This window comes from Xiphophorus hellerii, chromosome 13 (assembly GCF_003331165.1).
Source record: "Xiphophorus hellerii strain 12219 chromosome 13, Xiphophorus_hellerii-4.1, whole genome shotgun sequence".
Classification (NCBI taxonomy): domain Eukaryota; kingdom Metazoa; phylum Chordata; class Actinopteri; order Cyprinodontiformes; family Poeciliidae; genus Xiphophorus; species Xiphophorus hellerii.
Genome location: NC_045684.1, coordinates 1,215,055 through 1,229,283, shown reverse-complemented (window position 1 = coordinate 1,229,283; position 14,229 = coordinate 1,215,055). Strand labels below are relative to the sequence as shown.

The 14,229-nt window shown below is 42.7% G+C and overlaps 1 protein-coding gene across 2 annotated transcripts in view; it reads left to right on the top strand.

Moving 5' to 3' along the window:
- The window catches only part of nedd9 (neural precursor cell expressed, developmentally down-regulated 9), a 37,985-nt gene extending 23,756 nt beyond the window's left edge, over positions 1-14,229 (top strand). For both annotated transcript variants that reach the window (XM_032581496.1, XM_032581497.1), the window contains exons 4-8: positions 7,752-7,850; positions 9,151-9,288; positions 10,438-11,595; positions 12,496-12,585; positions 13,296-14,229. In XM_032581496.1, the coding sequence (XP_032437387.1) occupies positions 7,752-7,850; positions 9,151-9,288; positions 10,438-11,595; positions 12,496-12,585; positions 13,296-13,805 (1,995 nt within the window). In that variant the 3' untranslated portion in view covers positions 13,806-14,229. The remainder of the gene's footprint in view (positions 1-7,751; positions 7,851-9,150; positions 9,289-10,437; positions 11,596-12,495; positions 12,586-13,295) is intronic.

The window sequence follows — 14,229 nt, the reverse complement described above, 5'->3', positions numbered from 1 at the left end:
TTTACTGGATTTAGATTCGACTGTTCAGTAGTGAGGTGAATCATCTGAGCTTTAAATTAGGATTTATTCATAGGAAAATTAACCAATTTAACGTCAAGATCATGAATGAATTGCTGTCGATTAAAAGTTGTGGATTTTAATCGGATTATAATTGAAATAAACTGGAAAAAAACACAAAGCACAGAATTGAACTGGAATATAATTGATCTGATCAGAACTGTTGGTGGTATTTGTGTCATACTGGATTTAACTGGATCGTCTTGAGTTTGATTTTAGTCTTTATTGGATTAAAACTAGGTTATAATTGCATTAAATGGATCAGAAAAAGGTGTTATGATATTATTGGACTGAATTAACAAGCATTGATTTAAAATGAGTTGAACAGCATTGATTTGGGTTGGTTTGAATTAAGCTGTATTATATTTGGACAAACTGGAATGAATGGAGTAGGAGTGGTTTGAATTGATTTTAATTTAAATATTTCCTACTGATTAAATCGAATTTTAATTTACTGAACATGAAAAATCAACTGAAATATGAACTGTACTAAAATTCATTTTGACAGAAACAAAACTTATTATAGCGAAGTGAATTGGTTTAAATGTATCTTTTGTATTTGATGAAAACTGGATTTAATTGGTTGAACTGGACAGGAATATGAGTCCAGTTGGGTTTAATAGTTTAATTTGTTCCTACCTGAATTCAAACAAACTGAATAAACTGAACAGGATCAGAAAATAAAAAGATTTCAGTCCTGAACTGAATTGTATTGGATGAAAATGAGTAGAAGTGAGGCTGGTTCCCAGCTGCTAAACCAGTCTTCCCAGTAATGACTGTACGTTAAGCCCAGTAGCCACAGAGGAAAGGTTCTGCTGGTCTTTGTGTCCCGGTTCCTTCCAGCTCATCCAGTTGTTCAGAGGTTCTGATGTGGAAACGGACCCAGAGGTTTGATGTACCTCCATACTGGGACTATACTGGGATCCAGAGCGCCGGGGTTCTGGGAGGCCTGCAGCTGATATCCTCTGTTTCCTCAGGCTCGCCGCCTACAGACGGGCCGGGTTCAGAGTTCAGTTCAGCTCTTATCGGCTCTTCCAGACGCTTTTTTCTTTCTTCTCTTCCTGCTCCACTCCTTCCTCCTCCTTGGCGTCCTGACGCTGACCCAATCTGCTACTGCAGCAACAAAAGCTTTAACGATCGGCAGCACAAATTCAGGAAGTTTATGGGCTCCCGGGGCGTGTCATCGGGTTTGATAAAACTTCAGGTGACCAGGTTGTTAAACACGATGATCTGAGCTTCAGATCCTCCAGACGTCTGAGATTCCTCTGAAGCTCATAAATCAGCAGAACAATCCGCTCTGCTCTGCGTTTCCCCCAAATGGAAACTTTGAAGCAATAAATGTGATCAAGTATTAGAGGACAGCCGGATGAATGCAGGGCATGCTGGGCTGAAGGCATTCACAGCCTCTTTAACCATAAACTCAAACCAAAACAGATTCCTTCTCATGCCGAAGGAAACAAAGAAAACCGGATCGGTTCTGGAGACCAAAATATCTGCATGAATCTGTCCTGCAAACAAAGAAAGTTTGATTTCTCTCAGTTCAGTCTGAGGAATCAGACTGAACTAAACCAGCAACAGTGCAACGGTTCCCAAACTTTCCACATGGTTTTAAAACACGTAAAAAATCTACTTTTAGACTTTTCTCACTTTTTATTCACTATTCAATAATTATTACATTTGTTTAGCTTAAATGCTGCCTTATAACTTCTGATTTTAGTTGAACAGGAGTTCTTAGACATAAATAATATTCAATGTGGCCTTTATTAATAAATTCAATTATTTTTTCTAAATCAATACCTCTTTTACAGGAGAATGTCACATTTTATCTCAGAAACAAACTTCCTGGTTGAATAAAAATGATTTAAAATTCAAATTAGCCAGGGGTATTTAGCATTACCCTCCTAAATATATTAAACATGGAGGAAAAATAACCCTGACCCGGCCGTCTCCTTGGCAGCATCATGCTGTGGGGGAGGAGAGGGAAACAGGCATGTTTCTGTGTCAGAATGGCTCAATTAAAATCCAGTTTAGTTCCTCCTGTCGGTCTCATTCAGAATGATAATCCCTTATGCTCTCAGTATGGTCGTCATGGCGATAAGCCCATCAGGGCCGCATCAACAGTACAGTATTCGTCCAGAGAACATCTAGGAAGATGTTTTTGCTAGCAGCTGTCATGAATTCTCAGTGTGCATGTGACTCAGATGATAGAGGCAACAGGTCAAAGGTCTCTTAGAGAGTTGAAAGCACAGATAAGAGAGATTTGTGGGTAATACGGTATGATTGTTTCAACATCCTGCAGCCGTAAAGCCGGCGTGCGCTCCAGGAGTCTCCGTCAGACTGAACTGATTTTAGCCTCTGGTACTCCTGAGGCTAACAGCCTGGAAACATCCATCATTTCTTAGAAACTAAACGCTGGACTTAAGACACATCCAATAGCATTACAGATTACTGCAGCGACGGATTAAACTGCTGCTTTGATCACAGCAGATGATCTTCATTAGAGCCAAAATCAGCTCTAAGCTGTTTGGCTTTTGGAGACGGCCTGGTGGGATTCCTGCTGAATTAGTTTGGAGCTTTAACAGGCTGGAGTCACGATGGAGCTGTGACTCAGCAGAAAAGGTTCCTGCAGCCTGGATGTAGCAGAGCAGACTGCTGCACGCCGCTAGCCTCCAGATCGATGCAAACAGGCGGCTGAAGGCCACAGAGGAGGACGGCTGCATGATTCGTGTCTGCAGGCCATTAGCAGGAGGGAAGAGGTGGTTGAGAACAAAACCAATGAAAAGGTGTGAAACACGAATGGAGGCGATAAAATCAACCGCAGGCAGAAAAAAGGTGCCTCCCTTTGCTGAGACCGACTCGTCCTTTTCTTTCTGCTTGTGTTCACAGTTCTGCTGTTTTGGCAGAAACGAACCTCACAGTGCAGGAGGAGACTTTATCTACACCAACACATTTAAAACAAACGGCAAAAACATAATCTAAACACTTAATATTACACTACAGTTAGTGCTGCTAAAATACTTTTTAACAACTTAAGAAATAATGTTTTTAAGTTTTATTGTTGTGAATTTTAATAGAATTGAGAAAAATACTGAATAAATTGAAACTAAGGAGTTTCCTTTAACTGTGTTTTGTTTTGTAGGATATAACAAACTGATATTTGATGGTTTTTTAGTCAGGCTATCTGCTCCAGTAGCCAGAGTTCTCTACTGTAGTTTAACAACAGCCTTACGTTAATAATGTTGCTCCTTTGGTTTACGTACTTTGACTCTTTTTAGAGTTTTTTGCAAGTGGAAACATTTTTGAATGTTTAAAATTACGTATATTTGCTAATGAGAGAAAACTGTAGCAGCCAGCTGACCAGCATTGCTTCTCATTCCAAGGATTTCAGAAACCAAAAGTATTAATAGGTTGTAAAAATTGAGATTGAAAACATGGAAAACCTCAGAGTTGTTTAAGTTATTTAGCTGCATTAAGAAGAAAAAGCCTAAGAGCTTCAGTCAGGTAGAAACTACTGGGAGATAATCAGATTAAAATTAAATCTATGAGCATAAACGATTCAATCAGAAACTTACAGCGTCACTCAGTTTACATAAAGGCTGAATATATCTTTTTTTTTCCTTTATTCCATCTGAAACCAGATGACTCAATAATTATAACAGCATAATTTAAGTTTTTGCTGGTATATAAAAGTTCTTTATGATTTTAATTTTCTGATTACAGAAGAAAAGATTTCTTCCCTTCTTGTCGACATTATGAGTAATGGAGGATGAACTCAACATCCTGTTTGCACTTCAGCCTTGAACAAAGTCTTTTATATCAGACGGAGCGTTTGAATGCAGCTCAGTGGCTTAAAGCGAAAACATGATATCATCGCTGATGTCATGTAACGTTTAAATGTGTTTGAATTACGACTGAAAAGCTCAGCCTGCCTGAACGCGACCCTGGCGACCCAAAACAAACAAGGCGCTGCTGAAAGAGCCTCGAGTCGCTCACCGTCACACGCAGGCGAGTTTACAAGGCGTCTGTAAACGCTGCCGGGATCCAGGTGTGTAGCCCCGCCCCTTCCTGGCCCCTCTCACCTAAGTAGGAAAGGGTTTTCTCCGTTTCTGTGGCTCCTGGTGACATCATCACTCTACGATCCTCCATGTGCCGCCGATGAACCCTGCAGTGGAAACAGAGGGAGGAGACGGGGAGGTTACAGAGCAGACAGGAAACAATATGGCGTACACGTCGCTGCAGAGCAGAGGCTGAGCCGCCATCTTTTTATTGCTGGTAGTTAGACGTTATATTAAGCTCTTATTTTGAAGTCTGTTTACGCAGCAGTTCTGTTTCCTATTCTCATGTTCTCTTTTTGTTTTTCAAAAAACTTTGAGTAAATGGCAAGCATACCACAAATGAGTGAAAGAGGCAAACAAAACTGGTTGTTTTATATAAACAAACAACCAGATGTGTTAAATAAACTAATACATGCAAAAATTCACATTTATGAATTTCTTTGAGAGTCGCCTCATGTTCTCTTTATGAAACATGTTGGGTGTCAACATGGTTGAATTTAGCACTTTAGCATTAGCACCCTCTAAATACCTTGATGGTGTAGCACATTAGCATTAGCGTAGCACTTTAGCAATAGGTACCATAGAATACTATGGAAACTATGGAAATCTCATTTCTGTGCTCAGATTTCTGCACATGCAAGTTTGAATGGTTTGCGTAGCGTTCAGCGTTAGAACTAATGTTTATGATTAGTGCTTTAGGGTGAAGAGTGGTGGCCACTGCTGTTTAAATGCTTTTTAATGGATACATTCAGTGGTTCTGACGGTTAGGTGAAGCAGCTTCTCACTCAGTTTTAGTCCAGTTGAGCTGAATAATTATCTCTGGTTCTGCTCGTCATCAGAACTCTGATCATGTTGGTTTATTTCAGAGATCCATCCATGGTTTAGGATTCAGTTCTGACCCCACATGCTCGCTGCATGACGCACCAACAGGAATCCCAGCTATGAACTCCTGAAATCACCAGGTTGAGATGGGAATTACGGGAAACACACAAACTACCGTTAGGCAGATGAATGAAATTCCTTTCCATAGAAGGAGTTTGGTTTTCCGCTTTACATTTTTTCCTCTTGTTCCTTTCAGAAATCTTGCCCAACTTTCCCCAGAAGTGTTAATCCTGCTCTGAGGTCATGTTCCATGTTCCCCCCTGACAGCAGAGACTTATCAGGGGATTAACCCGAGCCTCTGCCAGGAAGTCAGACGTATGGTTCCTATTTTCCAGCCCTGCTAATGAACCCTGCTCCATCCAGAGCGGTGGTAGCTGATCTTGGGGGCAGAGGAGGAGGACTGCGCTCGGGAAAGACATTCCCAGCATTCCTGGCTTCCCTCTGAAGGTCTGTTGCGCTGCTGCTAACGGCTCTGAGACGACGAGGCCGGGGAGGGGGGCAGGGTGTTGGGGAGCTGATTAGCACCGACAGGAAACGGTGATAAAACATTAACAGGGTCAAAGATTTCCCATGAAAGTGAAAGCAGTCGGTGTTGGGTTTCTCCGGATGAAAGTCTTGAAGTTTTATGAAAAGCTCCGGTTGGAGGTTGAGCTTTAAACAGTGATATAATGATTATCTTAGCAGGAGTAAAGCTGATGCCAGATTCTGCTTCAGCTTTTTTTCTGCTCATAAAGCCGTTCTCCAGCCCAGAAATGTGCAGCTTTAAATAAAATAAAGCTCAAGTTGAAATTGTGCTCATTTTATTCCTCACAGCTGCTCAAAGTTTGATTCAGCTTGAATCATTTTCCAGTGCAGCCCGTGGCTGAAGTCCAAACAGCTTCTTGAATTACATTTCTCTAGCTAAAGACCCGACTTCAGCGTTCTAGCTAAAATGACAGAGCTGCAAAAATATTGAATCCCAGTAATCATCAGTCTTCAGTACGATAACGTGACAGCAGAGGATTCCTTAGATGCAATGTTTCATAACCTGGAGGATTTCATGTACCAGGCCTTCAAATGGTAGTAAAACTGGCCGATCAGATGGACTTTAACATCTTTTCATGCCCACATCTGATCTACTTTTTATTATTAAGAGAAAAGAAAGAGGGAACTGTGAGGTAAGCACCACTGATCTTAATATTACAGTGCTGAAATTTCTGCACATGCAGGATTCTGTTGCAAATCTCTGATTATTGCAGGACTGCAACTTTCGATTGGTGGGAAGATCATAAAACTGTTTCAGTTTATTATCAATCAAGCTTATTTGCATCGCACATTTCAGCAACAAGGCATTTCAAAGTGCTTTACATTATAAAAACACACAAATATAAAGTCATGGAACACACAGTGCATTACATTCTGTCAGGTGTCGTCGTTACACATCACAATGTTGATTAATGTTTCATTTATGTCAAAAGCAGCTCTAAGCATTTGGGTTTTAGCCTTAAAGGCATTCAGTGTTTTGGCTGTTTTGCAGTTTTCTGGAAGTTTATTCCAGATTTGTGGTGAATAAAAGCTGAATGCTGCCTCTCCATGATGAATACAGTCTTTATAAACTAGTGCAAATAAGACAAAACTTGGGACCCAACTTTGAAAGAATCGTCCATCATAAAATATTAAATGTTGTCGTAACTTAAATAATTCAAATATCTTAAAGGAGTTGCTGTGAATGGTGATGCTGCGGGCAGGAAGGATCTCCAGTAGCAGTCAGTCATGCGACTCTAGAGAGGCCTCTGACTGAAGACTGTTGCTGTATGAGAGTCTCATGACATCATAACACACTAACAGCTCAATATCCGGGCAGCAGAGACGATATTCAACAGTGACAAGATCTGGATGACAATATCAGTTGTTAGGTAGCACTGCTAATCCACCTCCTTTGCTTTTGCCACTCTTCTTTAAATCTCTGTCTGGCTGTATGGTAAGAAAGCCAGGCAGAGAGATGTTAGAGTAGGGGATAAGACCCTGCAGCCTCTTCCTTTAAATTAAGTTATACATGTAAAACTATGGTTGGGTCAATTTTTGGGCTTATTTAATATTCTCTGGCAGACAAAATTTAAGACCTGTCATTAACATATTTAAGGCCAACTGACTTTTTAAAACATGAATGCAAGGTATTTTAAGGCCTTAATTTTAGATCCATGTACTGTATTTAAGACTTTTTAAGGATGAGCGGACACCCTGGATCACGGTCCAGTTGGAAAAACACCTGAAACAAGCCGCTCCGCTTTAAAAGAAAGTAAACTGTGAGAAAACCTGAACCAATGTCAACTCTGCTAACACTACACCAATCAGGCAGGGAGGTGGCAGCATCATGCTGGGGGATGTTTTGGTGATGGTGGTAGTGGCAAAGTGATTGGACCTCCAACGTGTTGCTGAACGGTTGAAACCTGATCTCACACACGTCCACAGCGGTTGTGGGATGCAGCGGATTAATGTTTCCCCTTCAGTGTTAATGAACACATTATTAGTCTCAGGTTGTCTGTAATTATCAGCTGCTGGGGGTTTTACTGAGCTCAGATGTTTTCTGTGCAGCTGTAGGCGTCTGTTTATGAGTCAGCTTCCTGGGTCCTGGTACCGAGATGTTATCAGGAAATATCCGCCTCAAATAGAATTACACAGGGTTACTCAAGGACGAGGAATGACAGGCAGCCAAAACAACCACAGAGCAACATGGAGTTGTTGTTTCTGACGTTGTGTGTCTCTGCGATCCAACAGGTCGTGACCCCAGTCAGAGTGGGACAGTCCTACTCCTACAGCCCCGGACAGCACAACCAGCAGGACCTGTACGACGTCCCGCCCAGCAGATCGCAGGGGGTAGGTGTCCTGTTTCCACGGAAACCCTGTCACCGCCCGCTCTGTTAGCTGTTGTTACCCATCAGAACATCTAACAAACCAGACCTGGTTCTTTCATCTGAGCTGCGTTATGCTGGTCTGGCAGTCCTCAGTAGAGGAGAGGATGAGACCAGAGATGAGACTTCAGGTCTTTAATGAACTCACAGACAGATGGAGGTTCGGGTTGGTATCGGGTCCAATCAGACCAGAGCTGCAACCCCACAGGGAGTTTCCATGAGCAGAAAAGTATGCTAACCGAGCATGTGGGGCGTACTCTCTACCATGCTGGTTAAATGGAAACCCACAATGTGACCCCATCAGTGCAGGTGATGTCTGATGCATTGCCAGGGTTATTCAATAATTGCCAACTAATTTAGTAATTGACTCAAAAAAAAGTTTTCTGAAAGAACAACACAGTCAGAGCAGAAATTAAGCAAAACCTGCATAAAAAATGTTGTTTTTAAGATAAAGCATGTACATCAGTTGTACCCAGAACTCCTCTAGTGGCAGTTTTAAATCTTCTTTAAGTATTTTTTTCTATCCAGTTATTAATCTATTAATCTAATACGTAATCTCCAGGTCAGCTCTACCCTGTACTGATGTTCAGTCCAGCAGAAAGAACTGAGATTTTCACATGTTGATGTTAAAAGGGATTTTTTAGCTGCAGATGCATCTTTTGCTACAAATTATCAAATGTTGTGTTGCATTTTAGGCAGCAAAATGTTTAATTTCTTATTTAATTATTTTTTGTTTATTTGTATTATTTATGCATTTATAATATTGTGTAAAATTATCTTAAGTGGTTGAGTGAAAAATCAGCAGAATGAAATGATTTTTTTATAACTGAAATAATTGTTAGTTGTTGGCCTCAACAGTCATCAGATACATCCCAGCCTGGTTTTCAGATCCAGCAGCTCCAGAATTTATTTTACGATTATTTATATTGTCCAAAAGTACTTTGTTCTGATATTTTAGGGGAAATATCCGGAACAGATTTCAAATTTCCAAACCTTTTATGAAAAATAAATGAAAATCTGATACATCTAGTCTTCCCAGCAGATCCATGTCATTATTTTGTGCAACGTTAAATAAAACAGTGAAAATAAATCAAATATAAAATATGCATAGGTACAGCCAGACTGGGTTTAATTTAAAATTTGCCATCAGGTTTAGGCTTTTTCGTTCCCTAGAGTAGCAAACAAGCAGCCAAAGCTCAGAGCTCCAACAACAGGTTGTGGTTGAACTTTGACCTCTGTTTTAACGTTGGCTTTCTATGTTCCAGGTGTACGATATTCCTCCTGGTCAGATGTTCCCGGGTCAGCAGGCTGCAGCCAGGAACCAAGGGATCTACGACGTTCCTCCACCCCAGATGGAGCCCCGGACACAAGGCGTTTATGACATTCCTCCGTCCTCCCAGGGGGTGAGTGCGGGGAAAACCTCGACTCCGTGGCACATCAGCCCGACACCCCGACTTATTCCTGTCAAATAAAACCAAACGCAGGAGGCTGGAAACTGTTTATTGACGCAGCTCCTCGGATTTCTCCTAATTTTCTCCATTAAATGAATAATACGTCAAACGACATATTTATGGCGATCCTGCGGCTCTGGTAAATGAAGGCTTAGCTTGCCAGAAGCCACTGAGTGAGTGGCTTGGTGTTTGAACTGCAGCAGGAGAAACGGCTCTATTTCCAGAGATTCCTGCAGCGCCGCCCGGACAGCCAGCGCTCTGTTTGGACCAACCTGAAGCTCTCTGAGCTGTTATTTGCATCGCTCCTAATTACAGTTTGCTCAGTTTGTCTAGCTGTGAGGAGCGGCGCTTTATTTACTCCCATGATGCCTTGAGGCCTATAGACACATATGCAGCTCTGCTACAGCAGCGAACCGAGGGATCAGGTGTTCACATATAAGCTAATCTTTCACTTCCTTTAAATATCCTAACGGCTGCTGTGTACTCCTACAGACAATAATTATAAAAAGAAAGTGCACCGCTGATAAGGACATACTAAAACTGATCCGGTCTTTACCAGGCATTAAACCTCAAGTGAACAAAACAAACACAATCTGCCATTATTTTAATAATAAACAAAGAAACACACCCTAAATCACCGCAAGCTTGCCAGTCTGGACCGTACAAAATAAAGTAAAAATTAAAAAAATTAAAAATAATAAAAATTAAATAATTTAATTGAAACAAACAGAAAAAAAAACTGTTCATAAGAGGAAAACTTTAAAATGTGTAATTATGACTTTTACTCTCATATTTATGACTTTAAAATTTATAATTGTAACTATTATGCTCATAATAATGACTTTAGAACTGTAACTATGACTTTTATCCACGTAATTATAACTTTATAACTTAGTTATGGCAGACTTAGAAAATGAGTCTTCAAAAACAACAAAAAAAACTTTTTCCTACCTTTTCAGGGATCCATAAATCAGTTTCTCAGAGAACAATGTCTACATAGAATAGAATAAACCCGAACACACGACCCTGTGGTGCTCCACCAGTAATGTGTGTGTATTTTTGTCAATGTCTGAGTAACTAAACCCTTCGTTGTGTCCTTAGGTCTACTCGGTGCCGCCCTGCAGAACCAACGCTGACCTCCAGGAGGGAAACTACGACTTCCCGCAGCCTCTCAAGCACAAACAGGAAGGCATCTACGACGTCCCGCCTGCTATCCTCACCAAACCTTCTCACAGCTCCCAGTCTCATTACGATTTCCCGCCAAACGTCGAGCCCCATCACCATCACCCAAACACCAACGGCAACGAGGGCATCTACGACGTTCCTCCGTCCGCCCTCCACTCCGGAGCAGACTCTCAGCAGGACGTTTACGACTTTCCACGGGGCGCACAGCCACTCCAAAATAAAGGCTCTGCCGACCGGGACGCAAGCAAAGGAATCTATGACATTCCTGCTCAGGACGCTCGCACTGTGGCGGACGTGACGGATGGCGTGAACCGCCTATCGTTCTCCAGCACCGGCAGCTCGCGCAGCAGCATGTCCACCTCCTCGTCTTCCACGGGCTGCGGCTCGGAGGGACGCCTCTTCTTGGACGTGGACGCCGGGGTGCAGAGGCTGTACCGCCTGCAGCAAGGCGTGGAGCTCTCTCTTGGGGCCTTGCACTCAATGGCGTCTTCCTCCCACTGGAGGACTTTTCCCTACATGGAGCGGCACACCAACGACGTACGCATGGTGCTGGACAAAGTCCGAGCATCTCTGGTGGACTTCATTGCATTCAGTAGAGGAGCCGCGGTGAACGCCACGTCTCTGTCGGACTCCAGTCTGCACAGCAAGCTGAGGCGTCAGCTGGCGCGGCTGGAGGACTCACAGCAGATCCTGGTGCAGACCTACCAAGCTCTGGAAAGCTGCAGCTGGGCTCTGAACGCCCTGGCTTCCTCCAGGCAGCACCACAACAAGAGCGACGACCTGGACCGCTTCGTCATGGTGTCCAGGACCGTTTCCGACGACACCAAGCAGCTGGTCTCTACGATAGGTAGCAATGCCGAGCTGCTCTTCAGGCGGACGCACGCCGACGGTCCGTTCTCTGCCGGCAGCACACCGGAGGAGAACCGGCTCACCTCGCTGCCGTCCGACTCGGACAACTACAACGGACAGACCAAGGCCTTCCCTGTGCAACCCAACCAGGACAAGGACAACAAGAACCACAGCGAGAAGTGTGTGAAGAGCTGGATGGAGGACTACGACTACGTCCATCTGCAGGTAAAACAGCAACAGGTTGGGTCAGGGCCCTGAGTTGGGGCAGTTTTTCTTTACTCCAGGATTTTGCGATTGTTACGATTTTTGCTGCAATCATAATAATTGATTTTGCTGTGAATAAATATTTGCAAGAAATCCTGTAAATGTTCCTTTTTTTTTTACTCACAATGTTGATGGTGGATTATAAACAGACATCATGTACGGTGGAGACAGGAATGTAATAAAAGTAAGAAATATTGCTACCTGGGAGTTAGCATAGCATAAACCTCAATGCTTAGACCATTTCAATAAACTCACCATTATGCACTAGCACAAACAAATGGAGGGATTTGTTGTTTTTGTGAAATTGGCAAACAAACAGATGGACTGTCTACGTTTCCAATAAACTGAGACAATTCATCTTCATTATATATCATTTATCAAGAGGCCAGATATGAAAGGAAGTAATTAGGAAACAAATTTAAAAGAAGTTTAACAATATGACATCCCAGTAATTAAACATTATCAAATATTTTTTGTTATAACACCACTAATCGTGACTAAATGCAACTGACATCCTCATCATCATCTCTATAATCAGGAATAGCAGCTGCAGGTTTTCCAAATAATCTGATAAAGAATATCACCCCATTACTGGTTAGTATACATCAATACAGTGCAGATAATATTAAGATCAGTTTCTTTATGTAAAGTTAATATCACAACACTAAACAAGGTTTAAAGTTGTCCCTCCTTTGTTCTCCTTAATGTTTCATATAAATCTCAGGCTGATGTCATCATTGTTACTGCCAATTTACTATGTCAGATTTTTTTTATTCACCATATTATTATATTTATGTAAGGATGGAGCTGATGTTTCTTTGTTCACTCTTTAATTTTTTCCTCACCCGTTTCCATTTGAAGGGTAAAGAGGACTTTGAGCGTCAGCAGAAGGAGCTGCTGGAGAAGGAGAACATCATCAAGCAGACTGCAGTCCAGCTGGGTCAGGAGCAGGTGAGGCCGAGGCGAAAACGTCACACAAACCTGGAAAATAAATGGGGATTTGTTATGCAAAAATCACATTTTGCAAGTTTTTATATTTCCATTTGGATTTCTGCTGCTTCTAACAAAAAAAAAACACCCACTTGGATTTTGGCAATAAGTTAACGTTTTGTGGTGTTTGGAGAATGAGCCGTTTCAAAAACCGCTGCACAAATCAGCAGGCGTTGCCCCGTTACCTAGTAGAGCGCCACCCGTTACTTAGCAACCCAAGCTGAGCTCCAGCATGTTTGGTCAGCTGGTTTTCCTGCTGTATACCCGGTACAATGGCTACTGGAAAAGACAAGTGTTTTGTTGTTGACTTGCCATCCAGAAACTATTTGCTGCTTTTTTGTTAGTTGTGCAGGGAGCTCTACTTCTGCTTTTCAAAGATGTACGGTTGCATAATTGTGCATCTGTTTGCAACTCTTGTCACGTGCAAGTGAAAACATTGATTATGGGGCGTGGCCAGCAATAGTTTAATTGGATTTAAAGTGACACAGACCCTAAAACAGCTCATCCTGAAAGGCAGGACTGAGCAGACTGAAATCTCATTATCTAAGAATGATTCTGTACCAAAAATGTAATAAACATGTTTTATATAGGACATAGACCTATCCTAAGCAGAATAGGTCACCTTTAAAGTTATTGTCGTAAATAACTTTGGACCGTTGCATCCTCCTCAGATCAACCAGTTTAAGAAGCTGGAGCAGGAAGTGATCAAACCCGTGGAGAATGACATCACCCAGTGGGCGTCCCCCACTCCCTCCGACTCCTCCTCCGCCCAGGTGTGCGCCCGCGACCGCCAGCTGCTCGGCTTCTACTCCGCCCAGTGTGAGCAGCACTTCTCCACCCTGCTCAGCGCCGTCGACGCCTTCTTCGCTTGTGTCGGCGCCGGCCAGCCTCCCCGCATCTTCGTCGCGCACAGCAAGTTTGTCATCCTCAGCGCGCACAAGTTGGTATTCATTGGGGACACGCTGTCCAGGCAGGCGTCCGCCTCAGAGGTGGCCAACCGCGTGATGAACTCCAGCAACGTGCTGTGCGACCTGCTGAAGACGGTGGTGGCGGCCACCAAGACAGCCGCCCTGAACTACCCCAACACGGCGGCCATCCAGGACATGGTGGACCGGGTGGCCGACCTGTCGCACCATGCCCAGCAGTTCAAGGAGCAGCTGCTGCAGATGGCCGCTCTGTGACTTCTCTCCAGCATTCTTCCACCAACCTGCACAACCTACAAATATATATACATACTGTATATACAGTATTTATATGTATATGTTGCTCCCCATCATGCTCTGTAAATAGTCCGTTGTGTAAATATCGGCTGTTTTCTGTGTAGATAGTTTTATATTATGGTCTCGATATAAACGTAGCTGAGGTCATGGTGTGTCTTTAGGATCTGGTGGACATTTTTCAGAACATTCCTGTTGCATACGAAGCACCTTATGTTTGTTTCCATTTTCTTCTGAGGATCTGGTTGTTGTGTTGCTGCATTTCTCTGTTAATCGTGTTTGTCTGTGGAACTCGCCACACAGTAAACGGCTCTTCTAACGCAGAAACCCGTGTCGTCTTTCCTGATGTTACTGGAATCTGATTAAACAGATATTCCTTTCTCAGCTC